The sequence below is a fragment of the Dermacentor albipictus genome, chromosome 6, assembly GCF_038994185.2.
Source record: "Dermacentor albipictus isolate Rhodes 1998 colony chromosome 6, USDA_Dalb.pri_finalv2, whole genome shotgun sequence".
NCBI classification, from domain to species: domain Eukaryota; kingdom Metazoa; phylum Arthropoda; class Arachnida; order Ixodida; family Ixodidae; genus Dermacentor; species Dermacentor albipictus.
The window spans coordinates 16,070,249-16,097,456 of NC_091826.1; the positions used below are offsets into that span (position 1 = coordinate 16,070,249).

Consider the following 27,208-nt stretch of genomic DNA (forward strand, 5'->3'; position numbering starts at 1 on the left):
TCATATTGAAAAACAATATTTTACTATCAAAAAACAATGTAGTGTTACAACATACAGAAGACAAAAAGGAAGGCGTAAGCAGAGCAACCAGACAACAAAAACTACAACAAGTGAAAGGTGTGGAAACCAGAGTTCGGGTGAAGTTTCAAATCCTGCGTCTGCTTTCCATTCTCTCCTATCTCTCTGTCAGCAAACTGCCGCAGAAGAGCTCCCAACGCTTCCCAAGATGTTGTTTCCATATGACACCAACCTAGCACTTTTGAGCAACAGCTCTTCGCAAGCTGTAGAAGCTCTTCTGTCTTTGCAGACATCATTGTCTCTGCGAAAGATTTCCCACAAAAAGCAGGCTAAAGTAAACACAAACAGCAGTGAAAAGGCGTCTCAAACTCATTTCCAGCGGAATCACTCCCACAACACATGCACCAAAATGTTTGCACCAACCAATAGCAAGAAAAGCAGTGGACAATGGCACCGACAACACCAAAACAATGGGATGCATTAAAGCAGCTAGCCTTGCAGAAAGCAAATGCAAATCATAGTACATAAAAACAAAAAGCAGTGTGTATAAAGCTTAATGTAAACATGAAACTCAGGGGCTGTACGTATCTACTTTGCACAGAGTTGCAGCCTGCTATATAATAAGGGGTTATATGGCTGACCTTTCTGAATATCACTACAGAAGACAGCATTCTGATGAGTACTGAGCTCCCATTAACTGAATATAGTACTGCAGCTCAAATTTTTGTCCTAGTCACGGAAAAAGTGGCGCTATGTCATGACAACTTCCAATCTACAAATGTGTATTTGAACACCAGAACAGCAGAGGTGCAGCTGCAATGGACTAAGTGCTGAAAAAAATCAGATGATTAATCAGCAAACTAGAATGGCAGTCTTTTAAAGCATTGCCATGGCAGCCTGGAAAGCATCTCAGCAGCCAAACTTAGTTTACAAACGTAAATTTCATACAAGTTGTACATAAGCATCATCTGCACACTGTTCCCAATTCTTTAGTTCAGCTTCTACACATTAACCCCTCCGTGTTTTGAACTAACTGATCATGTGTGTGCAATTTTACTTACAACTATTTGGGATTAGCAAATCTTGATTACACACACTTTCTAGTGTGTTTCACCCTGTCTGTTTTAAATGTTCATCATAGAGGGCAGCACCATACTGCATCGGTAGAGTATTCCAAAAGAAACTTCAGCAGGATGTAATTGCCTCGTACCGAGGACTGCCAGGGCAGATACGTGTGGTGCACACATTCAACACATGAAATATGATGGCTGCAACTGCACTTCATTGTAATTCTAGTTGTGATTAATTGCACTTCTGCTCTTATGAGTGAAAAATGCGGCAATATTGTACCAAGGAACACAGTGGAACTCCTTCCATTGGTTAAGCGAAGGCATGTGCCCAAACTAAACAAACACAAGAGGCAGTAGCAGCGATACTTTTTTCAAGTAATTTGCATTTCTGCTATTATACTACGCTTTCAGTGCTAAAGCATTTCAACAGCATAAAGAAATATATAGTTGTTGCAACTGCCAAAAAAAAAATAGAAACACGGAGGGGGTTAAAGGCAAAACGTTCATCAGCAATGACACAAAGCACAGAAATGTAAGACTGAACCAACAAACCAGATTCACTGTCACAAATTTCATGGGGATAAAAAAAAAGAGAGAGAGAAAGAAAATCTTCCAAATCATAGCAAGACGTTTCTCTTTCTCTAAATTTTCTCAGAACCTTTATGCATTGAATGCATTTAAATGCAAGGAGTGTGTCTTAGCCAACGGGAATGACAAATTGCAAATACAATATGCTGCACAACTGAAAGCCCCGTGTGGACATATCGGAGAATCACTGGGGCATGCCACACTTTCCATCCCAACACAAGGCAGAGCATGCATTGAGACAGCAAAGAGGCCCCTTATATGTTATGCAACCTGCTAAGAGCATGAATTGTTTAAATCTTTCAAGTAGGCCTGTGCGAATAAGTAAAAAATGAAAAATTGAGAAGCGATTTATAGGTGACGCAGGTTCTAACATGAACATCAATATCGCCACGTAGTTAAAGTGTGTACTAATCAGGCATCCCACGAATAGCAAGGTAATGCAAGCACCACACAAATGATTTCATTGTGAAAAGAAAGTTAAATGTTGCCCAAATATTACTTCATTTTTAATGCAACATATGAGTGCTGATCACAAACAATCATAATGATGAACCTTAAGAAGCAAGCAGTATAGATGCCACAGCGACCACCAGTAAGTGGATGTTACATTTCGAGGGTAAATTTTAAAAATTATAGTTGGATGTAAAGTGTGGGTCAGTGATTTTACTGGCACCTCGTGTTTTGCTCTGCTGCTTCACTCGCACACAATTTAAACTTAAAGCAGTATTCGCACAGCTCTACTTTCTAAGTAGTCTAAGACACAAAGGGCATGGCAAAAAGTGGTTAAGACAAACCTCAGAGCTATGCTGCCTTCCTGTCACACGGGAATGTTGTGTTGCGCTTGCTCGGTATGCATTCATGTATACAAAGATAATATAGATAACACTTCAATGAAGCTAGATAGCAAAGCATGACTACATAATGCCGTGAACGAACGTGGTATGGCCACTATAGATCAATCAGGACAATTCGAAAACAGAAAGCTCTGGCCACCCCAGCGAAGGTGTATATAACAGCATTGAAAATGACCAAAATGTCAACAGATGTGGGGCCGGATGTTGGTTTCTACACTGAAGAAAATTTGACAGAATGAGGAGTCTCACATACTCGTGACACAATGGCACGGACTGTCGAAAAAAACTATGCAGTGGTGAAGAAGAAGCAAAAGCTTAGAGAACCCCGCTCCCAAATTCAGCTCTTCGAACCAGCAAGAACAAAACATGCTTGGATGTGCAAAGAACGGGCAGCTAAGTTCTATTGATCGCTTGGGGACCCTATGCACTACTGGCATCATGTTCAGAAGAGCTAAATGCATGTTTAGCAACTAACGACCCACCCCGAAAGCAGCAAGCACCCCTTCACAAGTCTCGTTTTTATTGATGCCCTGTGCCACGTTCTCGCAACAGTTCAATCCGTAGCGAATGGCTTTGAAAACGGAAACATCTCGGGGGCAGAGCATAAGCTTGGCAAATAAAACAAACTAAAGGTTCAGAACGTAGGGACCAGACTACAAGCAGGCCTGCCACATCAAAATTTCATTTTCTGAGAATCAGGGGGCGGGGGGAACACCCAGGATCTCTAGCACAGTCTCGAGCAGTGAGCAGCGGTGGGAACAGCCATTAATAATAGGGCACTACATCTGCAAGGTTAAAATTGCATACCAAGGCACTAGCGAACTAGAGGCAGGCCATTATGTTGGACTGTTTGTGAAATGCACATTTTGTTTCTATGATTTATGACATTTTTGATAATGGGCACAATGCTATTGCCTGGTCTCTCTCCAAATTGTTAGAGTGTGGATTGAAAGGATGCATTTCCACTGCATTCTGTGCATCCAGCAAAACTAGAGAGATAATAGAAACCTTAGCAAAAGAAGTTCTCAATGACAGGCAGGTTTATCAGGATGTCAAAACTGGGTGTACATAAGTGCCTGCTCCAAAAAGAGCCAAATAACCAATTATCATGCTCAACATTAAGATGATTGCAATAGGTGTGCAACTCTTATTACACTTCATGCCTGCTTTTCTTCTTTCCAAACAGGTGCATTTCAAGGGCCGGCTCCCAAAGTTGTTGGTAAGCTACAACATTGTGTTCTTTTTTTGGGCCTCTTTGGTACATGTCCACTGATGTCCGTATCTGGCAGCTGCAGACATTTCGCAAACTTCAGCTATAGCTTGACAGCTGCCATATATGGCCCCACCATCCATGCAAATTTCATCTATTGATGTGTACTTTATCGTTGCACAAGTTATTTGAGTCATGCTAATATTCATAACTGAGGCCTCTCCATGAGAACTTGGGAAAGGACTGGCACTGGGGCACGGAACCTGCTGCACAAAGGCCAATGCTTATCATCCACTCAAATCCTTCTTATCCACTAATCCTCCACCTGGGACAAAACTCACTGATAGAGCTGCTCAAATGGATAATGCATGCTGCAAATTCCACACCCTTTGCCTGCCAAGGTAAATAACACTTCTGGCAAGTTTCGCACGATAAATGTGTGATGTTCTTTAAGTTTTGTCCAAGCAGTTCAGAAATGGTTAAGCACTAGCACCGTACAAGTCATAACTATTTTTCCTAACAGACCAATACCAATTCTTAGGCTCAGGTCCAATGAATGCGATTCTTCAACAGCCAGCAAGTGAACGAATGAAAGTTTAACAAAATCGCAATAGCATTATGCTGGCAGTAGAGTTAAGACTTCGCAGCAGACTTTTATTGTAGTAGCAACTTTCAAAAGGCAGTAGAGCTGCTGCTTTCAACAATTTAGATAAGTCACTAAGTAACAGACTTGCTTGTTGCTAAAGCAAAAATTAATGCTAAATGACGAAGATTGTACACACAAGGATTTACTATGCAGTAAACGATAAGTGAACAAAGAAAGGTACTCTTGGTACATACTTGTGTAACTGGAATACTTATGTGAAGTATAACTCTGTCGTCCAAAGATTACCATTTAATGAAAAAAGGATTCATTCACTGCTGCCAGTAATGAATCGTGGTGTTTACAAAACAAGGTGCTGAAACCACTTCACGAAAGGCCGAGACGGACTGCCACAATCAACCACGCCAGTTTCTTTCTTTGTGGTCACATCCCCGTGTTAAGCACAGCTGCTGCAACAAAACTTGCACAAAGTGTGAAAAACAAAGATGTTGCACTTCCTGCGTAAAAAAGCCGGAGCAAAGATTAAAAGCAGGAGGGGCCCAGCCTTGTTTCGGTTAGTGGACGCCAATGTGAGAATGTATGCCCACACACCAGTTGGGCTACATCCCAAGCTGATGCGGTGCTCATTCTAGAACACTGTATATAACCACTAGGATTATCAGCTGCAAGGTTATATCGCCATCTTGAACAGGCACTAAGAGTCTATAAGCGTTTATGTACAAGAGGGAGAAGTGTCATCGATTCACGTATCTCACTGTCTCGTAACAGGCACTAAAAGAGAGAGAGTCTAGCCTATATACAAGAGGGAAATGAACGTATTGATTTACACTTCCTCCCTCTCTTTTCGCTGACCCGTTCCGATATTACCTCCCCCTACCCCTTATGGTTGTAGCTCTTTTCGCATTTGCTTTTTCAACACATGCGGGTTTCCCTTTCGTTCTGCGGTCAGGTGCGTTCCAAGGCTTCTTTCCTCCCTTCCTTGTTCCGGCTGTGCCCATTGGAATGCTCGGCTGTTCCCTTGCTCTACTATGCGACGACACAGCAGTTAATACCTGGGAAAGAAAGATCAACAAGAGAAAGATGTCAAAACCATTCATTCATTCATTCATTCATTCATTCATTCATTCATTCATTCATTCATTCATTCATTCAAGCAGTGGAATGCCACAGTGTTTGGGTACTTTTGGCAACAAGCTATGTCAAGATTTCAGCCGAGAACTGGATGCAAGGGCCATTTTGTAGCAATGCTATTATTGTGACTGGAAACAACCAAAGCAGAAACAACCAAAGACAGCATTCACATTGGCAAGTTGTGTAAGCTATCAAGCTGGTTGATTCTGGTTGCAATGGTTGCTTTGCCTGAAAATCAACCATCTGAAGTTGCTCACTGACCACATTGGAGTGACTCATGTACCAATTTTTCTGTTTCAGAACTGGAGTCATAGAGCTGCTGTATTAATCCGCGGTGTAGGAGCAAGATGTCTGTATACACTGACACTTATTTTATGTGACGATGGCTGTGTGAAACGATGTCAACGGCTTCAATCACGGGACATTTGAGAGTAGCACGGGGAAGCTCGTGCTTGCTGGTGGGAACGTCAGTCACTGAGAGTTACTCCTTGGTCACCAATTGCAGCTGTTCGTGTGATCTTTGTTAATTGCCAGTGCAAATACTGTCTAAGCACTGAAAGTGCAATGTTTTGTTTACAGCATTGCATGAAAAAGGGTGTTAGTGTAATGACCACACTCTAGTGCCCCAAATAGAAGACTGTAGTGCCCACATGCCTTTGTGAAAGGGAACATGCCAGTGTGTAGCTTGGTTACTTTGGTTGCATTTTGTCAACAGGTGGCTACGAAAGGGGTGACAGCTACTAGGGCCTGCAAATGGCTGCTGAAAGAACTACGAACACCTAGCCATGGCTATGGTTGTGCAAAGAAAGCTCAAAGCAGCACCTGTAGCTGGTGATGTCACCTTTAAAGCTCATTATCATAGTTACCTCATGATGGCATAACAAGCAGCCACTGCTGATCACAGATCATGTGTTCACGTGTTCCCTTTCATAAAGGTGCTGTGTGTACAGCAAGCATATTAACTGAATGATAGGCAGATGGGCCATGCTCCTTCAAAAATTGGAACTGCAGGTTGCAATTTTTTTCTGTGCTGATTAGCTAGTCTGACTTTGCAACAGATGAGAAAAGACCATGACCACAGATGAGAAAAGACTTGAATGGCCTGCTAAGCTGCGACACCCAAACTATTGAAGTAATTCAACTAAGCAGGACTTAAGCTTATTATATGTGAAGAACTACACAAATGTCAAAATCCACATTGTGTTAAAAAGGGCAAAGGCAACAGCGTTAGAGAAAAGTCAGCGTGCATACACAGTAAAACCTTGCTAATTCGACCCTTGTTAATTAAGAAAATCGGATAATTTGGACTTCTGGTCCCGGCAGGCGTAAGCATTATTTAACAGAACCAGACTCTTGTTAACGCGGATGTACTTGGCTGCAAACCGGTCAACTCGGATGACTCGCGGAGTTCGGCGAGCACGAAGCGCTGCAAAAGTGCAATGCAAAAGAGCAAGAAAAAAGCACTAGCATCCAACTGAAACAAAGCGGAGGAGCCCACATTGCAGTAGCCATGACTAGGAGTAATACGCAAATGAGAGGAAGGCCGAAACAACTGCCTATTCGTGCCTTTATAGCCTTTATTCTTGCATTTGCCACACATAACACCGCATTGGCCATGTGCCTTCATAATTGCACAGCTGCCATTTGTGATCGTATTGATGACCGCGGTTTTGTCTGTAGTGTTTGTCGTAAACAGTAGTTACGTTTTGACTCGTTGCGCATGTCGAGCATGTGCCTTCAAAATTACATGGTCGCTGCCCACGAACCCGTTGATAGCGGCTGTGGCTTTGCTCGCAGCAGTTCCAGCAGATGCAGTTTCGTTTTCACTCGGTGCAGTGGCTGCACATGTAATGTGACAAACAAAGGTGGGCGCTGTCGAGGATGAAGCGTGCCGGCTACATTGTGATGGGTCTACGATTTGTTGGTGACCAGCTCACTGGCAAAACAATAAGCGAGATGAGTGGTGGTGAAAATCGTGTCTCAGATGAAGATGTGCACTGCGACCTAGCTGTGAAGAAAGTTGCAAAGCTTCTGACGCTGCAAGTACCAATCAGTCATGAGATGATGAGAATTGCAGCTTTCGCAACTGCTTTTGTGCAGAACAGAAACAGGATTTTCTTACTCATTCAGTAAATAAAGGTTTGTTGACATAATAAGCATTTGTCTATTCTTTTTCTTAATACCCTCGATAATTCGACCTTCGGTTAATTTGGACATTTTTTCCGGTCACGTGAAATCCGAAGAATGAAGTAAATACGTGATGAAAAAATACCTTACAAATACAATAACAACTATATACTCTGTACATGCAACGAAGAAACAAGAATGCGAAACACACCTGTAATAGTTGGGCTTGAAAGGCCCAGCCTTGTTGAGGCCCATGTATTTAGCCTGGTCGTCAGTCAGCTCAGTCAGATGGGCGTCAAATGTCGGGAGGTGGAGGCTGGCAACGTACTCGTCTGAAGAACAGTGTCAACAAATGCACCGGTATTGCTTGTTAAGAAAATCAAGACCAACATGCAACTAAAATGCATAAGGTGATCACATGGCAAATATATTTATTCCAGAAGCACAACAGTATGGTCGGCATGCCATATTAAAACAAGATCAACAGGATGTTTTGTTGAACTATACTGAACTTGTCAGCAACCCCTAGTTGCCAAATTATGGGGTTTAATTTAATGTCCTGAAAATACAGGGGCACTATGTGTATAGGGCTCCAGATTATTTTGACCACTTGGGATTTTTTAATGCACCCAAAGCACAGTTCAAGGGCATTTTTGCACTCTGCCTCCATCCTGGCACAGCCACCGCGGTCAGGCATCAAACCCACTACCTTGTGATATCAATTCCTGGCCATGGTAGCACAGAATTAAGAAGCTCCACTGAGTATGAATGTATGCAAGTCCACTTTGGCAGACACTGTGCTAGAACAGCACAGTGTCTGCTGATGCAAACTGCTGATGCAGTTTAAGACAAAGTTAAGCAAGTCTGGTCTGTTAAGTAGCTGGCAATGCTAATATGGCAATGTGCTTTTATTATTATTATTATTATTATTATTATTATTATTATTATTATTATTATTATTATTATTATTATTATTCACTATGAAACACACATACACAATGGACAGAGAGCAAAATAGGGGATATTGAAAAAACAGATAAGAAGAACGAAAATAAATACAAAAAGTTTGTCGGGACTTTCGTGAGGATAAGCTGAGAAAGTTGCCAACTGACTGAACTTAGGGTTGCAGTGATGGACAGCATCACAGGAACGAAAAGAAACACCAGTGAAAGGCATGGACAGCACATTCCTTGCTGTATTGTTTCGCAGTGCCTCAGCTGTCCAAGCCATGTTTCCTTTTATACTGCTTAACCATAATAATGAGGAATGAAACTTACTGATAACTACAAGAGTACTAACAGAAACCATGCACAATAACTAATAAAATGGGGAGGGGGGGAACGCACCCATCTTCTTGGGCAGCAGGTAGACGTCGCTCTTGTAGCGCCCATGAGGGGCGTTGTAGAGCTCGATTAGAGCCAAAGCTTGAGTTGCCGCAGTAATGGACACCACAAAGGAGGGAATACTGGAGCAGCTCAAGTTCACCAAACGTCCCTGCACAATGAGAATATGTGTGTGCATGTAAGTGAGGAGAAAGCACAGCACGTGGCACAGCTTTTGAATACGTAATAGATCCTGTTCCCAAGTCATAAGTTAGCTTCAATTTGAGGTGGTTTGCTAGCTTGACCAGAGTAGTCAAGTTTGAAATGAGCAGTTGTGACTACAGATGTACTCTTTCCAAATGAATATAGTATACCTGATTGGCATATCTTGTGAATACTGAAACATCACAAGAGACCCTGTTTCTGATTTTAATTCAGCTTTTCCTCGCAAGGAAGTCTGCTGAGCTTATGGAACTGCAGCCAATTATTAATTAGTGATTAATTTAACAGATAGAGTGTCTTGTATGACAAAAAAAAATGGCTGTGGCTTAGGTAAGGTTAAGCCCAGGATGCGAAGCATACTAGCCTTTATTTTAGTTGTTGAACCACTGTTTAGCCTGGTGAACTGCTGTTGCTTGGCTATATTTGGTTCGGCTAGACGAAGAAACAACTCATGCATTACTTCTTCGCCTTCAAGAGTGGAACGCGACAGCGTTCCCGTCGACCCGCCAAGGGGTGTAAGACAATGGGCTACAGGGCAGCGACTACGCGCCCCGCATTGGACGCGGTGAGCGTCGAGCAAAGCAGCGTTCGGCGCGGCAACGAAATGTGCGCCTGAGCAAGAGACGCACGCCTTAGAAACAGCTCGTTTCTAAGGCAACACCGCATTCACTAGAGGCGCTTTGTACCGCTTTGAAGCATCATACTCGTGGCTCAGTGGTAGCGTCTCCGTCCCACACTCCGGAGACCCTGGTTCGATTCCCACCCAGCCCGTCTTGCAAGAGTTGAGCCAAAGCCACCTCTCCTCTGTCGTGACGTCACGGTGTCACGTGATTTCATGGCGACACCGCCGCGCCTGAGGAGCTGGGTTGAGCTCTCGTAATATGCTTCGCATAAAAACGACATGGCTCCTGTGATGAAATTAAAGGAAATAGCAAAGTTCTGACAATGGATGCATGCAGTTCCCTTTGATCAAACAGTAATCAGTTGTTCAAAAGCACAATGTATAAAAGCACACTTATAGAATGCACTGGCTCAAGAATGGGATAAAGAAACTGCACAGAGACTCTAATACAAAATACTCTTACAATGCAAGGAATAACACAAGAGATGGTGAGAACTCACAAAAGCAGTGCAGAAATGGCAAATAAACATTTAGAAATAAACTTTGAAAGCATGCCACTTTACAAAACTATATGTTGAAGACAAAACTGCAGCACAATAAGGCCAGAACAAAAGACACCCATTTAGTATGGAACTGAAAACGTGTGCACCTTTATGCTAGGTTTGACCACGCTGCAAATTTTATTTATGAGCATGGATCAACTCATCTAGGTCAAAGCATTGCTCCAGAATAAGTGTCACTGATTAAACAATGGCGGCCACCTCTAGTTTGAACGACATACTGGTGCATCAAAAATATGGAAAAGCCTGTACCAGAAATAAGCACACTGCAAGAACTCCACAGGTAATAAAGCAGAGTAAAATTATTCTTATGACTTATGAAAAAGTAAACAAATTCCATTAGAATGATGATGCATCATCACACTTTGCTTTTGATGGTGTAGCTTTTTATTTTCACGAGAACAGAGGAGTATGCAAAAACATAGAGACTTGGCATGAAATTGAGTGTGACAGAATCCCGTCGGGTCAGGATGCAACATGATGAAATAAAACGAGACACCGACCACAAAAGATTTAGTAAAGTAAGGTTAAGCTTTTGGCTCCCAGATGGAAGCCTTGTTCATAAATGAGACTAAAATCGAGAAAACAGTCACTTATGTTAGTAAGACATGTCTGAGACAGCTAGCATACACAAGTGGGAAATTTCTATCGCTTTGGTTAAGAGTGTCCATCATGGTTTGAATACAAAGAGACTCTAGATAAAGGCAAATTGTTTAAATTCTTTTCTTTGGGATTTACATGTGCCTGATCCCAGCTAAAAGCATGCCTTGAGGAAACACAATGTTCAAAAAGCGTGTTGGAACAGACGTGTTGTTTTTTGACATCGTTCTGGTGCTGCTTAAAGCACCTCTCGAAGGTCCCACTTTTGTCTATGTAAACATGTAGCGTGGAATAGCATACACTACACTCTGGAACTTTTCACTCTTTATCTTGTCCGTTACATTCACAAGTTCATGTTGACGCTTTCGGCTTGGCGCATGGAAAACCTGCACATCTTATAGGCGTAGGATGATGCTATGGCTTCACTTACACCTGCGACACAAGGAATGGACGTGCACTTTATACATGAGGACATAGACAATGCAGATGGGCAAATACCACCTGTGTTCCACAGAGCCGACAAAATACCTGGGGTAACCACAAGACGACAGCTCCTGGCGTAAGCGAGTGACATCAGTGTGTGTGTGCGGGCGCGTGTGCGTGCGTTCGTGTGTGTGCATGTGTGTGTCGAGCAAGAAAAAAAATGTGGGCACCTTAGAACCCCCATTTCTTTTTGTAAGATTGTAAGCTCAACAAAAGTTTTCCCTATAAATGTAATTCCTTAGTCAACCATTGTATAGATCACTGCTATAATTATCAGCTGGATGAAAACTACTGTTTTTGAGTCGCATCGGTACAGTGTAGTACATCAGACCTCGTATCCAACTCTCAACTATGACAGGAACGAGCTGTGCGACTTAGGAGCGCACAAAAGTCTTCAGACGCACTGCCATTTGTAGCATCCCAATGCTGTCTGCTGAACAGTCAAGTCTCATTGTAACGAAGCTGCATCCAACATTAAATTACCTTCATTGCATCCAATATTCCTATAATGCATGTATGTATGTATATATCCAATAACGCATGTGTGCATTACACACTGATGTTGGTGAGACACATTTTAGCTTTACTTCATCAATTTAAATGGTTACGACCGTATTTCACAGAGTATGCTCACCTCAGCGAGTAGCACAATACGCTTTCCATCTGGCCAGATGATGTGGTCTACCTGGGAGCGAACTTTCTCCCAGGTCAGCTCAGGAGTCCTCAGGCTTTGCTGCAGGCATACAAGAAAAGTGCAGATGCAAATCAATAGTGTCAAACAGAAAATTCTATTTTTACAGCAGCATTCAAACCAAGTTCAAAAACTTCATGTATATGCAGAAAACACCACATTCATTTTGCCATGGCTGTACTGTGTTCTATGCCTGCTCTCAGAGACCCTGTGCAATCGGTGGTCAGCTCTTGGAATGGACTGGTGGTAGATGGCCTGGTGCCAATAGTTTTTTGAAGTCTGCATCTAATTATGGGAATTTTCATGTACTATTGTCATAAAATGAAATGTGGACAGCAGAGCGTGTGCTCAAAGCATAACTGAAAGTACATTTATTGGGGAGGAAGAGAGAGCATACAGAGCGCAGCGTCTGCCCGTAATCACCTGTGAACGGCTTGCGATCCAGCTTCCCCACAGGGTGCAAGGATGCTTGCTTTACTGCAGTCTTTGTCCGTTTTATTGCGCTAAATTGCGACATCAGTCAATACCAACCTGCTCAGTTCGCTCTTCTTACTGCAGCAGTCTCAATTCTCTTTTCTTTGATTTTTGTTTTCTCGCATTCAAATAAAAGAAAGTCAAAGGAAATGTGCACACTCAAACCTTAGTACACAAGTGGTCTTACATTCAGCTACCTGCAGCCTTACACTCAGGACAGAGTACCATATCCACCTCATCACTGTGGCAGGTAATCAATACTGCCAGTATAACTACAACGAAAGATTTGTTACAACTCACTTCCACAGCCTGTCATTGCAAATTTGCTAATCTTTGTTTATTTAACTTCTCAGGACTCAATCCGCCTTGCCAGATCTTACCTTGACTGTCAATCACACCCATTTTCACAATGCTCTAGCTGACACCGCATTCGCAGGAAGCTAACAATGCATGCAGTGCTACTTTTCAAATATGCACCCACTCTCCTAAATAATTACGAGCACTATGAGTAACTTAAAAAAACAAAGAAACAAACAGACAGCACAGCAAAAAACTATAGTAAAAGCTCAGTTCATAACGCACCACATCGATCTCAGTGTTAGAGTGTCCCATGTTGCAGACAATGCAGCTGTTCTTCATCTTGTCCATGTGCTCCCTCTGGACCACATTCTTGTTACCAGTGGCAGTGATGAGGATGTCGAGATTGCGAACCACTTCGTTGATCTTTACCACACGAAAGCCGTCCATGCTGCACAAACAACAAGCACCGCAGAAACAGTGTTTTCCCTTTCCCGTCGGCAACATACAATTACAACGTACAGTAACTACACTGTGACCTTTTCCAATCAATACGAAGTATAGGAATGCCTTACCAAATTTTATTGAAAACAAACACAGACACAATGCACCATATCAATTTCAGGATATGCACAGAATGCACATGAAAATAAAGAAGTGCAACAGCTTAATGAGTGGCTATATATGAATGGCTGTATTGCCAGAAATGTAAACAAACTACAAACTTACAATTTCAAAAACTGTATTACCACTGTTCAATTGTGTACAGCATGCTTCAAATAAACGAAAACATATTGTTTTGACAGAAAAGTAAGTTCACATCATGCCACATCTTTAGAATCAGGCTCAGGTTTTGAACATTTGAACTTAGCCATGCTGAAATGATGAACTCCCTTGTTCCCCAAGACACAGCTTTGTCAGCTCCATACATGGATGTAATCGAAACCAACAATCATCTTGGTATCTGATCATGGCTTCACTTATTTTCCTTATGTTGAATGCCTGCATATATCTCAGAACAAAGAGCACAAATGTATGAAATGTACAGAATCCGAGTTATCCTGGACAACTTGTAATAGCCTTGCTAAGCTTAACTCCACAACACCAAACATATTATTCATGATATTTGAAGTTTGCTACCTTAAAATGCTGATTTTGGTTCCAGAACTTAACACAATACACATAGCAGCATTTCTGACATGCTGAAGCGAAGTTTTTGTTGTGGATGGCTTAGCAAACCAATTACTAACTAATTACTACAATAATTATTTACAACTCAAGTGACATATTTCTTTGGTCTTTCTGTTTCGTAAGAATTTACTTCTTAATTGCCACAAATAAAGTTGAGCAAGTTGTTTTAATTTTCTTGGATGAGGAATTATGTTAGTGCTTTGTGAGATTAAATACTGGGTAATTTTGAACACACTCATGCCAATTTTAGTCAAGCTGCTGCAGATTTGAACTTCAATTAGACAGGCTAGATCCTGTTCATATTTCTTGGTCTTGCGCATATCAGTTGTTTCTCATTCTGCCAAGCGGCCATTGCTTCATTACTAATTCGGGAGTGCACTGACCAGGCTTGCAAGGCACAGATGGGGTCGATCTCGGTGACATACACAATGGCTCCCATGCCCTTGAGGGCAGAGCAGCAGCCTTTCCCAACTTCGCCGTAACCACACACCAGGACCTGCTTGCCACCAAACATGACATCGGTCGACCGCTTGAGCCTGCAGTGCGCATGTAAACCGTGCCCCAGATGTGAAAAAAATGCATATATGCAACGTACATATGCATTTATGCATATATGCAATGCATAAATGTGCAATGTATGAGAGTGTGTGCACCTAAACACCTTCTAGGCAGCTGTGCTACAAAACAGATGCACTGTGACACCTGCCTAAACAACAGCTTATACGAGTAGCACAAGCATATGCTGATGGTTAATTAAATTTATTTAGGCATTTATTTATGGGTACTGCTATTCCCAATGGGGATTTAGCAGGGTGGTTACAAAGGTTAAGAGTTACAACAGATTGGCAGGGTTGTAAAAAATGTACAGATGAGCTAAACAAAATACTAATAAAGGTGACTAGCAAGCAAGCTAAGCATTGGCTGCATTACAGCTACATTAGTAACGCGTTCCAGTCTGCTATAGTCGTGCGGGAAAAAAAAGCCTTTAAAGGCCTTTTTCTTTATTCTGAAATAGAGTGGTTGACAATTTCTGTCACTGATGTGTAGCATATCCACTAGAAAAAGATATGGTATTGGAAACATCCGTGGAAAATTATCCCTTAATTAGCTGAAACAAGAATGCCAACTGGGTAATCGAATTTATTTCTTGAACTTTCTTGAATGAAAGGTAGCTTTGGATAACAGAGAAGTTAGGGAGGTGTGCCCAAAGCAATTGAAAACTAACAAAGCTGCTCTACATTGTATTCTTTGTCTTGTCTATGTTAGGTTTAGTAAAGGGATCTCAACTAATTGCAGCATAACCTAAGATCGGTTGGATAATTACTCGAAATGAGAAGAGATGAACTGCTCGTGTTGGAAGTTTCAGTGCCCTTCTGAGGAAGACCAGTTCGTGACAGAATCTATTTGTTCCATTTTAAGCGATCAGATATCCGTAACTCTAGGTATTTGCAGTGCATCTAGTCTGAAACTGACGTACTGTGAATCAGCCTCTTCTTTTAGGAGTACATTTCAAGCACTTGTCTGGTAATTATCCTGCTTCTATAGCTGTTGTTTTTATATATTTCTGTTTCTATATGTTATTCTGTCAATTTCACACTGACAATATGTTTGATGTTCACGTAAAACTGTGATCCTCGATTCATACTCCAAACATTCCAAGATCTCGAATGAAGTGTTATCTATTTTTACATCAGCCAACAAGTATGTTTTAAGTGTGAGCGGGCTCTGAAGGTTATTATATGCCTTGTTCTTTGCACGCAAACGTTCATGGTAGGCACCTCAAATGACACGTAGGTTAATGACCTTTTGTTTTGTCATACTTACTTACAATATATATATATATATATATATCCACACACACACACACACACAAAACCGCTGGTGATAAGTACATTCACATGGTAAGTCTCTGAGGCCAAATGCACAGCAGCAGTGTAAAACTTTGAGACAGAAAGCCAAGAGAGGTACAAGTTTGTGCGATATGCCGACGTATGAGCAACATGCCACATGACATACACGACAACAGTTGATGAACAAGGTTTTGTAACCCTTGACAACCAGTGTTCTGCAAGTTGAATATGCTGCTCCAAATGCAGGATGTTTTAAAGAGCCATAGAGCATTTCCATAACGGTATGTAAAATAATATTGTTCTATGACAACCTACCCTTGGTTTGGAACCACCAGGTGTTCTTTTCCGAGCGACTACCCACACGATATTTCTACATTTAGTGAAATAAAATCAGAATTTACATAAAGCTGGATATCCTCAAAACACTTTTTTTATAGAACTACGAGCCTTCGGCCAGTAGTATTGTTACAGTCTACACTGTTACAGTCTACACTGTTACAGTCAAATACTATAAATACGGAAATGAATATAATGTGCTCACGCATCAAGGATGGATTCTCTGCAGCTGTAGAGGTTGTCAAACTTCGTCTGCACAAATAAACAGGGGCAGGAGGAAAACAATGTATATCACACACACCAGAATTGCCAGAATACAGATTGTAAGTAAAGAGGAAAACACTTGGGACTGCACATATTGCAATATATGATAGGCAAATTATCTAACATATGTAAAAAATCATTGCCAATGTCATGGCATTATATTCATGTACTTTGATTTTACAAAATGAAAAAAAAAAAATTAGGGGAGGGGGGGAGACAAATATCATATAGAGTGCACCTAATAGCAGCATTCTAAAGCTTTTCATTTTCAGTTTCAGTTTCAGTTTATTGATGTGCTTGAAATGTTTTACATTTCAAGCGCATCAATAAACTGAAACTGAAACAAGTTTAGGTTAGGCTTGCTATAGTTAGCTTTTTCACAACACCTTGCACTACAGTTTATTAATTCTTGATGAATGAATGAATGGACAAACAGAAAAAAAAGCAGCAAGATTTTAAATAAACTTTGGGAAATCTAAAGCCTAAATATGAACGACAGATAGCCAACACCTTCTGCAGAAGATCATAGAATGTGCACCTGCCTTAGTGACAGAGTCGTTGACATTCATGGCTGGTACAGTGAGCCTGCCGGACTTTGAGAGCTGGTACAGACGGTGCACGCCTGTCACGCTCTCCTCAACAATGCCCTTGATCATCTTGAACATGGCCGGATATTTCTTGAGCATAAGGTGTGTCGCATCACCACCATCATCCAGGATCTGAGTTGATGAGAGAAGGTGCCAGGGTCAGAACATGGGTCACTGTGTAATTACTTCTGTGGTCACATGCCACCCGAGCTAATTGTAACATTGCTAATGAGTTTTACTGCTCATCATCACTTAAAATGCATTCAGGGCTCAAAAGCTCACATGGTCCAAAGTAACTAAGACACTAGCCTCGGCAAGCAAGTCTATTTCAACAATGCATTGAATTTCTCAAACAATGTAGCAAATTTCTTGTTTCGAACTATATAGCAGATAACAATGCACACAGAAATTCACATGCCTAGTAATGCTGTTTTGGGGCACATCGTTCATTACACCCTTTCAAAACCTGAAGAATTTTGTAGTCAGTGTTCATTGAACATGAACACACCGAAATCTGTAGCAAGCCAGAGTACTTATACCCCTTGAAAATTTTGTGTACTGCTCCGATGTTTAGTATATGCTGCAGTACGCATAACTTGACTGCAAAGCACACTCCATAGACACATTCATTTTGTAGAGCTTTTCTGCCGTAGCAGAAACACATCTCAACAATGGTGCAGCGGCATTAAATCAAGGCTCTTAGACTGCTGGTTTCTGGCAGAATGTAGTAGTTAAAGCAGGGATACGCAGTACCACATCTATAAATGTTTATTTGCTTTTCTTAAGGTATGGAAATAATCTCATAGATTTAAAAAGAATGTTAAAATAGGCAAACGGAAAACATCATGCAAAGAAAGAAGCATCATACCATGTTTGGCTGCCAGTTTTCTGAATGAACACATCTGTCTATGCACCACCAGAAGTCGTCTTCCGATTCGCCCTTCCAGGCAAAAACAGATATGTCTAAAATTTTAAAAGAAAGTGCAAATATTTGATTGATTAGATGTATCGCAAGGAAAAAGCACACAAATGGCAAGTGTGGTTTCTCAAACTGAGCCACATAAAAATATTTACATGCAAATCTTTCAAATGTATTGCCTCTCAAAGGGACACTGAATCTGTAACAGAAGCTACCATTGGCTAGTTTTATTGCCAAGGAGAAAAAGGCATGTTCCTAAACATTTGCAACAATGAGAAGACGTAAGGATAGTACACGTAATTAGCTGAGCATGTAGTAAGAATTGAGTGTAATAACAAACTCACTTCTGACACAAGTTCCGAGACTAAGGAGTTGAGAGTTAATATACTTCAATTTCTACTATGTGTTTGGTACGCTTTGAAGAGGCAAATTGTCGCCACGATGAAACAACATTACTGTGCATTTTAGGCTCAATGATAAAAATATAAACTTTTGCTGTATGCATTTTTCATGCTAATTATAAGATAATGCCACCAAACATCCGTTATTTTGAAGAAAAATGGGCGACAATACAGTAACGACAAGAGAGAGAGAGAAGGAGGGATCTATTGAGAGAGGAGCAGAAAGCCTGCCGGCCGCACTATAACTGTCTGTGGCTGACACCTGAACATCAGACAGCAGTGTGGGCAAAGAGGATAAGGGATGGAAAGATGACAGAGATAGGAAAAGAGGCGAGGCCAAGGACACAAATGTTAGAATGTATCGTAACTACCAACTTCAGTAGTTGCTACAAAATGATGAACACGTACCAACTACCAATTTCAGTAGTTGCTACCAAGGGATGTATGCCAGCTAGCAACTTTGATAGTTTGTACAAACTACCAAAATTGGTGGTTTTGTGCATATCCTTTCAGTTTGTATCATTGTCCTTGCTGTTCTGCACCACCAGTTTTCCTTTGATATGAGAGATCAAACAGATTTAAACCAAGGTTCTGCTTGAGCAAGTCATTCTTCTTTTGACTCACCTGCTTCAGCAAGAGCAGCTGCAACTTCATTCTGAGGAGAGACAAAAGGAGGATCAAGTACACACTCTCAGAGTAGCGACAAAAACTTCTTTGCACATGCTGAACTTGGACATACCTGGGTTGAGTAGATGTTGCATGGTGCCCACCTCACGCTCGCCCCGAGTGCAACCAGCGTCTCGATCAGCACCTGTGGTGAAATAAGTTTGTCAGTTTGCTTTCCAAAGAGGATACCTCCAATAAGTATATGAGGTGAAAAAAAGCAGGGGCTCAGAATTGACAAAAAAGTTGAAGTTTTGCACAAAATGCACAGCAGTGATGTGACAGCTAGTGCAATATTATGCACAGTTAGGCCTTGCATGAAACAGTACGGTACCGGTTTGAGTAAATGCCCACAGATGTGCGTTTGCAAGCATCCCTTTGAAAGGGATATCAGGAAAACTTTATACAGAGATGACTCTAGTTCCAGTCATGCTCGGCGGCGGTGGTGGTGGTGTATTGGCATCCCCATTAAAAGGGGGTAGGGACAAATTGTCACCTAACCTGCTTGAGTTACTCAGGTATGCTATCAATGCTTTCCCTTCTAGCATTCTTGTATACATTTTTTAATCTTCTTTGTCTCCTTGTACCATGCCTATGCCTGTAATGTATCTGATCGTAGCAGTCTCTTCCCTGATTTTTTCCCCCCACCAATACCTTGTTTCTAGAATTGGCACTTGCTCTAGCGGTGGATAAGTGAATGAAGAAAGACGGCATTCTTGTTCATTATCTTTCCTATTCCACGATTGACATCTTACTGCTAACTTTAATTTCTTTCACCTCGGTACTGGTTTATGGATAAAATGCAGTGCATGGAATCAGCCAAACATAGAAAGCGAGCCAATCACAGCAGCCAGTCACCTTAGCACTCTCTCCAGCTGTTGCAATCTATCCTGCTGTAGCATTGCTGGAGCAACTGAGAGATAAATTTTTTACTGGTAATCTGTGGATCAGGAGTTTGAATCCTCACAGTACACTAGGTATCTTTTTATTTCCTTATAACCTTCTCGCAAAGCACTTCGGAATCCCTGCGATGGTCATTGGTGAGTCTTGCAGATATCATAACGAAAGGGGAGTTAGCCAACAATAGGCTGTATCACTGTAGAGGATCCATGATAAATGTCTGAACAATACATTGCATCACATAGCACTGGCCTTCAGGAGCCAAGTCAGTCATGTCAGCTTTTAATTTACTTCTACTATGTTTACCTTGTTTCAAGAAAGTGAAGAAAGCACGGTCTACACTGACATTGACAGTGAGAACCATGAAGCATTTTCATGTTAATGTTCTATATTATGCAGCAGTTGTTGCCGTGGAACAATCCATGAGTGATTAACAAATGTAAATTAGCAACAAAACATCAAGAATAATTCAATAAATAATAAAATAAGAAATAATAAACAAAACAGCAAGAATAATTGTCTTACAGAGATAAAATATATAGATCAGGCACTGAGATGAAAGAATTCAGCACTGAAGGTAATCAACAGGAGTGACCGAACAACTAGAATGCATTGAACACTAATGTAGCTTAACTAAACAGGAATACTGAATCAATTCCCCAGACTGGTAACATTCGCATTCACTAGGCAGGAAATAGTTGATAGATACTGCAAAATGAAGACAAAATTTTCTGTTTCAATTTCAAGCTTACCTTATCAATGCACTTGAAGGAATTCAGAATCGTGCAGCAAGATTAATTCATTCTTTGTATTCTTACAACACTAGCATATCACTACTAAAAGCACAGTCTACTTTAAACACGCTATCCTCCCGGAGTCCCATTGATTCGTTAATCCTCTTTCATAAGTTTTATTACAGCTCACTCCATCATGCACCATATGTGTTGGCTCTACCCCCTTGCCATTCCCTGCATACAGGGCATTCCTTGCAAGTAACCCGTCCACGCAGCCGTACTACAACTTTCTCTGTATCCCTCTTTTGCCGATCATCAACCGACTGGAACGGCCTGTCCCGTCACCTAGCTGAAATCACCTGCTCATCGACGTTTACTGATAAGATTAATACTAACATTCTTCATTGAACTCATGTGGCCACTAATTAAAACAAACAACATTTGTAAATCCCACCCCTTATGTAATACCCCCACCATTGAAGGGTCTTTAAAGAAATAAACGTGAAAGTGAAGCGAAGTGAAGTGCTGAAAGCTGAATGCCAGTGCATCAGCATGATGTGATGGATCACAAATTGTTTCTCATATTTTAAAAAGAAAGAAGTACACAAGAAAATCGAAACGAAGTATTCAACAGTATCTGAGGAGGCAACATTCTGACAAGAGGCCTTACCCTGATGAAGACAGGTCTCCTTGTAGAAACTTTGGTTCCAGCAACATCCCCAATTCAATAATAGTTAATTTTATTATATTTGAATCGTTTTAGCGCAGGAACACTTCTCAGAACGTTATCTGTTGAGTCTTTGGTTCCATTGGAATGCAGTACAGCCCTCGCTTATTGACAAACAATTAATTACACCCGAACAGATGCTGTTGAAAACGACATCACGAAGAGGCGCTACTGGAAGTTGAAAGATGGTATTGGCACCCTCCTTTAATTTTTCATGTGTTTTCTAGCTTACAAAGGTTCACCTCACAGTAAAATTAGCGTTTCTGCTATTGAAAATTAATAACATTTGGGAGTTTTACACGTAAGAACCCTGATGTTATTATGAGGCATGCCATAATGGGGTACTCCAGATTAATTTTGATCACCTGGCGTTTTTTAACATGCATCCATACCAAAACATAGATGCATTTTTGCATTTCACCTCCACTGAAATGCAGCCATCACGCATTCTGCTATTGCAGAACTGCAATTCACAATTATGATAGATCTTTACTATATTGCTTTTCCATGTCATTTATAAGCCATTTATAATTTATCACTGCCATCTCTTTAGTGGGAAGAGGAAATGGGTGCTGAACATGGCAGAGCCATACTCACGGCTGTCTGGGCATTGATGTGTGTGCAGCCGACGATCTTGGCACCCTGGAGCGGCTTGTCTTGCTCGGCTCGTTTGCGCAGAGCCATGATCCCAGGCATCTCCTGCTCGGCGATCTCGATCTCGCGCCGCCCAAATGCCGCCTGAGAGATGTTCTTGACGCAGAAGTCACTGAAGCCCTTGGAGTTCTTCTGGACTTTCTCACGAGGCGACACGCCTTCATCATCGGAGCTTGTGTCTGTGTAAGAAGCTGGGCAAAAAAAAGGAGAGAAAGAGAGAATATAACACCAGCACGACACTTGTGGCAGGCAATATAGTGTAAAATCTTGCGTATAGTGCGAAACCATATATGACGCGAGGGACAATTCTGGGGCCGAGAAACACGTGAAGGAGAGGTAGAAATTAATTTAAAAAAAATAAGTTTTGCAACGTTCATAAGGTGTAGAGAACAGAATGACGGGACAGAATGACAGGTGGTACGCCGAAGATTGTACGAATTACATTCTGTATATTAGAGTTCTCCTTAAAATACTGTGTGCACATGTTCACACTAATTGCTTTCCGGCACATGCTAAAAGCTGCTTTCTTTTGTGGCATCAAGCACTAAACTTGTATAGTTGAAGCTTAACGTAGCGGATGAGCTTCACGAGATAAGCTTTGTGTAGATTTTCTTTTTATTGGTACACGTCTCTCCGGCTATCATAACCATCAATTATGAAATAATATGCTCATGAAATGCAAACAAAAGCTGGCAAATTTCAACCGGCCCAACAGGAAGTCGACAATGCAGATCATGTCTTTGGGATGACTAAAAGCTGACCGAAAATTGCAGAACTCTGCACAAAAGCCTGAAGGTTTTGGCGATGGTAAATTATACTAATTACCGAAATGAGAAAATGTAAAAGAGAACTCTCGCACATTGTGCTGCCCTTCGAGAAAGTAGCACACCCAAATGTTGCACGATTCAGCAGAGCAACATTTACCTGCATAATAATTTTTTGAAGGGTTCACAACCACTATATTCTTGGTTGACCTTTCACATAAGGTCAAGATTTAAGACAGAAAAAATATTCAGTGCAAAACTTACAATATGCCATGCAAGTTGATTGTGAGAGACACTTTGCATCTGACAAAAACATGTTCAGCTTCAGCTAAGAAAATGCCAAGCAAGCTTTTTAGTGCACACCAATAACATGCTGTCTATATACGTAGACATTCCTCGCAGAAACATGCTGGAACTCAATCTTGGAGGTAATTTGTAGCAGTAAAGGTCAAAATTAACATTGCAAGGCAAAGTTATGTGTGTTTTTTTGTGAAACATCGGCAGCCTTCTAGCTGGACAACGTAACAGAGATAAGAAAACACTGGTAGGTGTTAAAACCTTCTCCATACCTGCACGATACCTATAAAAGCTGCATATTTTTGACAATGCAAATAGCCTCCTCTCAAATTTCTTTCATCATGACTTGACTTGCTGTACATCCTTTAATTCCCAAATCCCAGCGCTAAAAACGTGGGCAGGACGGCGAAGTGCGACTTGGGAGGTTAGGACGGCGAAGAGCGATTTGTGCACTTTCGTGCTCTACTGTCTGATGTGTATCGTCGCTGCATCGGCTGACGAAAGTGCGCCCAAACAGGCATAGACCTCCACGATCCTCGGCACGGAGCAACCGTGGAGTTTTGAGCAACATGCTAAGCACCGTGCCGGAGGCGACATTGCAGTCACCCACACCAATTCGTCAGACGCTTTGCGAGCCGCGAGATTAGCTTTATAGTACAACGCCGACATGCCCCGCTTGCGAAGTATACGGGCTTGATTTCTGGCCGGAGGGAGATCTCTCTCTCTCTCTCCTACTCTCTCTCTCAGCAAAGCAGCAGGGACGCTCCTGCTCTGCTGAGAGAGAGAAAGAAATCTCGCGCCCACCAGAAATCACCAGCTCAGACCGGGGAGACCAGGCCTAGGCCGTCCAGCTGGCCGAGACAGCCGCCAAGACATAGTGGATCCCGGCCGTCTGCTGGGAGGAACGAGGCTACGCCCTCCCCGTGATTGCTGGCATCAATAAAGGCTGGTTCTCTCCACCTCTCTCGGCAGGCCCGCGTTCCAAAATACCCGGACATCTTGACCTGGAAGACGCACAGTGGCTTCTCGTGAGCAGCTCCGGTGGGTTCTCGAAGCGCTGCGACAAAGCTTTCTTCACCGGTGCGTCGTCTTTCGATGGCTTCTTGGGTCGCCCCTCGCCCTTCATGACGGCGGCTTCGAACTAAACACAGCCACGGAAACAACCGTCGCCGTCTTCTTCTTCTTCCTCTGTGCGTCTTCGCGACGAACGGTTCGAGCGAAGAATTCACTATACATCAATGGCCCCGATCGGCTCTCGCCACGCGTTCCAAGCCGAACAGATGTGACCCTCGATTACTATTGAAAAGCCAGGAGAAAGAGGCAAGCTTCCCAAAACAAAATTACCGAGCTTAAATTGCAGTATTAAGGCACAGCGCGGTAATTTTCTCTACATCGTATCACTTGGTTGCTACGCAACACCTTGATAAGGAACAGTCCAGGTCGGCTCGAATAAAACGTGCAAGTGGCACTTATCCAACAAAATGATCGAGAGAAAAAAATAAGCGTAAAATATAGACACGCCATGATATGAAAAACTCAACGCAAATGTAGTGCATTCTTAATCCGCCATCTTGTTCATACGGTTGAGAGTTACTGATGCAATACGCTTCGAAACCTTCCGCAATAATCGAAAATGAGTTTAGCGAACAACCTTCGCGATGTTGTCACTCTCCCTCGAAAAACAAAATAATAAGGAAAGAGGAAGAAAATGAAGTGGCAAAGCCAGAAGCGCCTCCAATGTGCAGAGCGGTTGTACTGCTAAATTTAATAATGACGAATCCCCTTCCCCACCGCCACCCTCCCCCCCTACCTCCTTCCCATATTTATAGTGTCCAACACAGAGCACTTCCGAACCACCTGGGCAATGCTTGTCAGCAAGACTTTCTTTGGCCGACGTCTCGGCAGCAAACCAATATTGCGTTGCCCTGTAAAGAGTGCTTCGCCTTTAGCGCTTGCGACACGTGGACAAGCTCCCTGTCAACAAAGCTTTCGCCAAGGTATCAAGCGACGTCCCAGAAGACTAAACGAGAGGAAATGACAGAACTCGAAGGGCACCGTGTGATATAAATGGAAAGGTCGCTACCGCGCGAACAACATCGACTTCTTGGTTTCAGTGCGCGGTCGATTTGCGCCGACCGAGAACAACGAATCGCGAATGAATGATTGTTTGAAAAATCAATGCGCAAATGCTCTTGCTGACAACCCTGCCGGGTTTTAAAAGAAAAAAAAAGAGTCGCAGGTAAATGTATTATCTTGCTTCGTTTCTTCTCTCTTTTTTTTTACGCAACCACCGATTCCAGCCCGTTCCACTGGCGCACCCTCAACGGACAAGCGTAAAGCCGCACACTGCGAACGTAGTCTGGCGTGTGTAAATAAACAGACGGCCATACAGCTACCGCAATTAAGACAAACAAAAACGGAGTGCGTATTACGCTATGGTAAACACGGCTGTGTACCTGCGCTGAGCCCCACCCAATCATTGCGGGTGCGACGCTGATGAAAATGAACGCCAGACATGTCGTTGCTCGCTGGCACGCAACACTGCAGTTAACGACAACACGCACCGAGAGAAAAGTAATCGGAGCAGGATTTTACGAGGGCTTATTTGAGAACAACGCAAAACGCGGTTCGCACGCCGAGAGACAAACATCAGTTTTACTTCAAGCGGACATGTAACGACACGCAACTGACTGACAACGAAGCACCGCCCGAGTGAGTGAGTGAGTGAGTGAGTGAGTGAGTGAGTGAGTGAGCGAGCGAGCGAGCGAGAGTGAGTGCGCGCGCGTAGCTTGTACAGTGTCCCAAATCAAATTGCAGTACTACTTCGATTCGGAGCGACCACTCCCTCCAGCCGAAAGGACGGCGGAAGCGGTCGCTCCGAATCAAAGGGTGGCGCGACAAGGTTTGCTGTTAGTAAAATAAAATAAAAAAGAACGATCGTACAGGAGATCAAAAGGGGCCTGTGTTCGCGCTCGTACGGTACTTCGCAATAAGCTCTCGGGCGAATAAAAATGACTAAAAGCTAGAGAGACGCGCATCTTGTCCCTATGCCGCGGCGCACGCGCGACATCGCAACGGCAAAGTCCACCGTCAATACAAATCTAATCACGGTTGGCGCCAGCGCTTCGCCTTCCATTTCAGGAATAGCTGCGGTTTCTGAACTCTGTACGACTCGAATCGACGTAATCGACTAGGAAAATACGGCGCCTGCCTACGAGGGGACGAAGGACGAGTTTGGTATCGGGGCAGGCTTACGCGGACACGAACTGCTTGTTCTTCGCTTCTGGGAGCGAAAGAAGCGAACTAAAGTACAAGCCAAATATCGGATAAAAAAAAAAGTATCGCCTCTCGACAAAGCCTCGTCGGCTACTGTGGCCCGGACGTCGGCGTTCTCAGTTGACAGCGCACAACATTCGAAATACATTTGGAGATGCTTGTCTGGCCAAACGCGCCTATAGCGTATTACTTCTATGGGTAATAGGTACGATACGTGGAATAACACACATAAATAGTACGTAGATGCAACACGACGTACTATGCAAACAAAGCAAACACGCGCCGGCTGAACTGGGGCACTTGGTCTCTATAGGCCAGTGCCAAGAATAAAGGCTTAGAACGGCTTCGTTTTACACGAAGCACAATGAGCTCTGATACAAGATCCAGGTACATCGCGAAGCTCCGGGGACGGCAATTTGCGTGCTTACAATGCGTAGTGAGTGCATACTCTGCGGCTCGGTGCTCACTGAAGTTGGTCGCTTACGTTCAATGCGAAACTGAACGTAGTCTCCAGGGTGGCAGAGCGCGCGCAAACGCCAATGACACGGTCAGGAAGACGTCGCACATGTTTGCGTACGCATGACCATATAGTCGCCGTAGACAACAGCGACCACTCGCAGCCAGACCACAATGCCCATTCGACTACACGAGAAGCGAATTTCTCATCGGCTACGTGTTTCAGAAACAGGCGGGCTGATTCGTAAACGTTTCGGGTGTGAGCACACGTCCGCCTCACTTATGGTTGAAGAGTCAACTATATAAAATTCAAGGC

General features: G+C 42.6%; 1 protein-coding gene across 11 annotated transcripts in view; it reads right to left on the bottom strand.

The window, feature by feature from the left end:
- The window catches only part of LOC135914434 (adenosylhomocysteinase-like 1), a 271,601-nt gene continuing 244,393 nt past the window's right edge, over window positions 1-27,208 (bottom strand). For 9 of the 11 annotated variants that reach the window (XM_065447278.2, XM_065447281.2, XM_065447279.2 and 6 more), the window contains 12 exons: window positions 22,043-22,290; window positions 19,161-19,232; window positions 19,046-19,076; window positions 17,970-18,064; window positions 17,057-17,233; window positions 16,456-16,502; window positions 14,448-14,600; window positions 13,159-13,324; window positions 12,046-12,144; window positions 8,949-9,096; window positions 7,814-7,934; window positions 1-5,396 (listed from right to left, as the gene is read on the bottom strand). In XM_065447278.2, coding sequence (XP_065303350.2) covers window positions 5,390-5,396; window positions 7,814-7,934; window positions 8,949-9,096; window positions 12,046-12,144; window positions 13,159-13,324; window positions 14,448-14,600; window positions 16,456-16,502; window positions 17,057-17,233; window positions 17,970-18,064; window positions 19,046-19,076; window positions 19,161-19,232; window positions 22,043-22,290 — 1,364 coding nt within the window. In that variant the 3' untranslated portion in view covers window positions 1-5,389. Of the gene's footprint in view, window positions 5,397-7,813; window positions 7,935-8,948; window positions 9,097-12,045; window positions 12,145-13,158; window positions 13,325-14,447; window positions 14,601-16,455; window positions 16,503-17,056; window positions 17,234-17,969; window positions 18,065-19,045; window positions 19,077-19,160; window positions 19,233-22,042; window positions 22,291-24,150; window positions 24,341-27,208 lie in introns of those variants that run through there. The other 2 variants (XM_065447285.2, XM_065447289.2) reach the window with 2 other exon arrangements.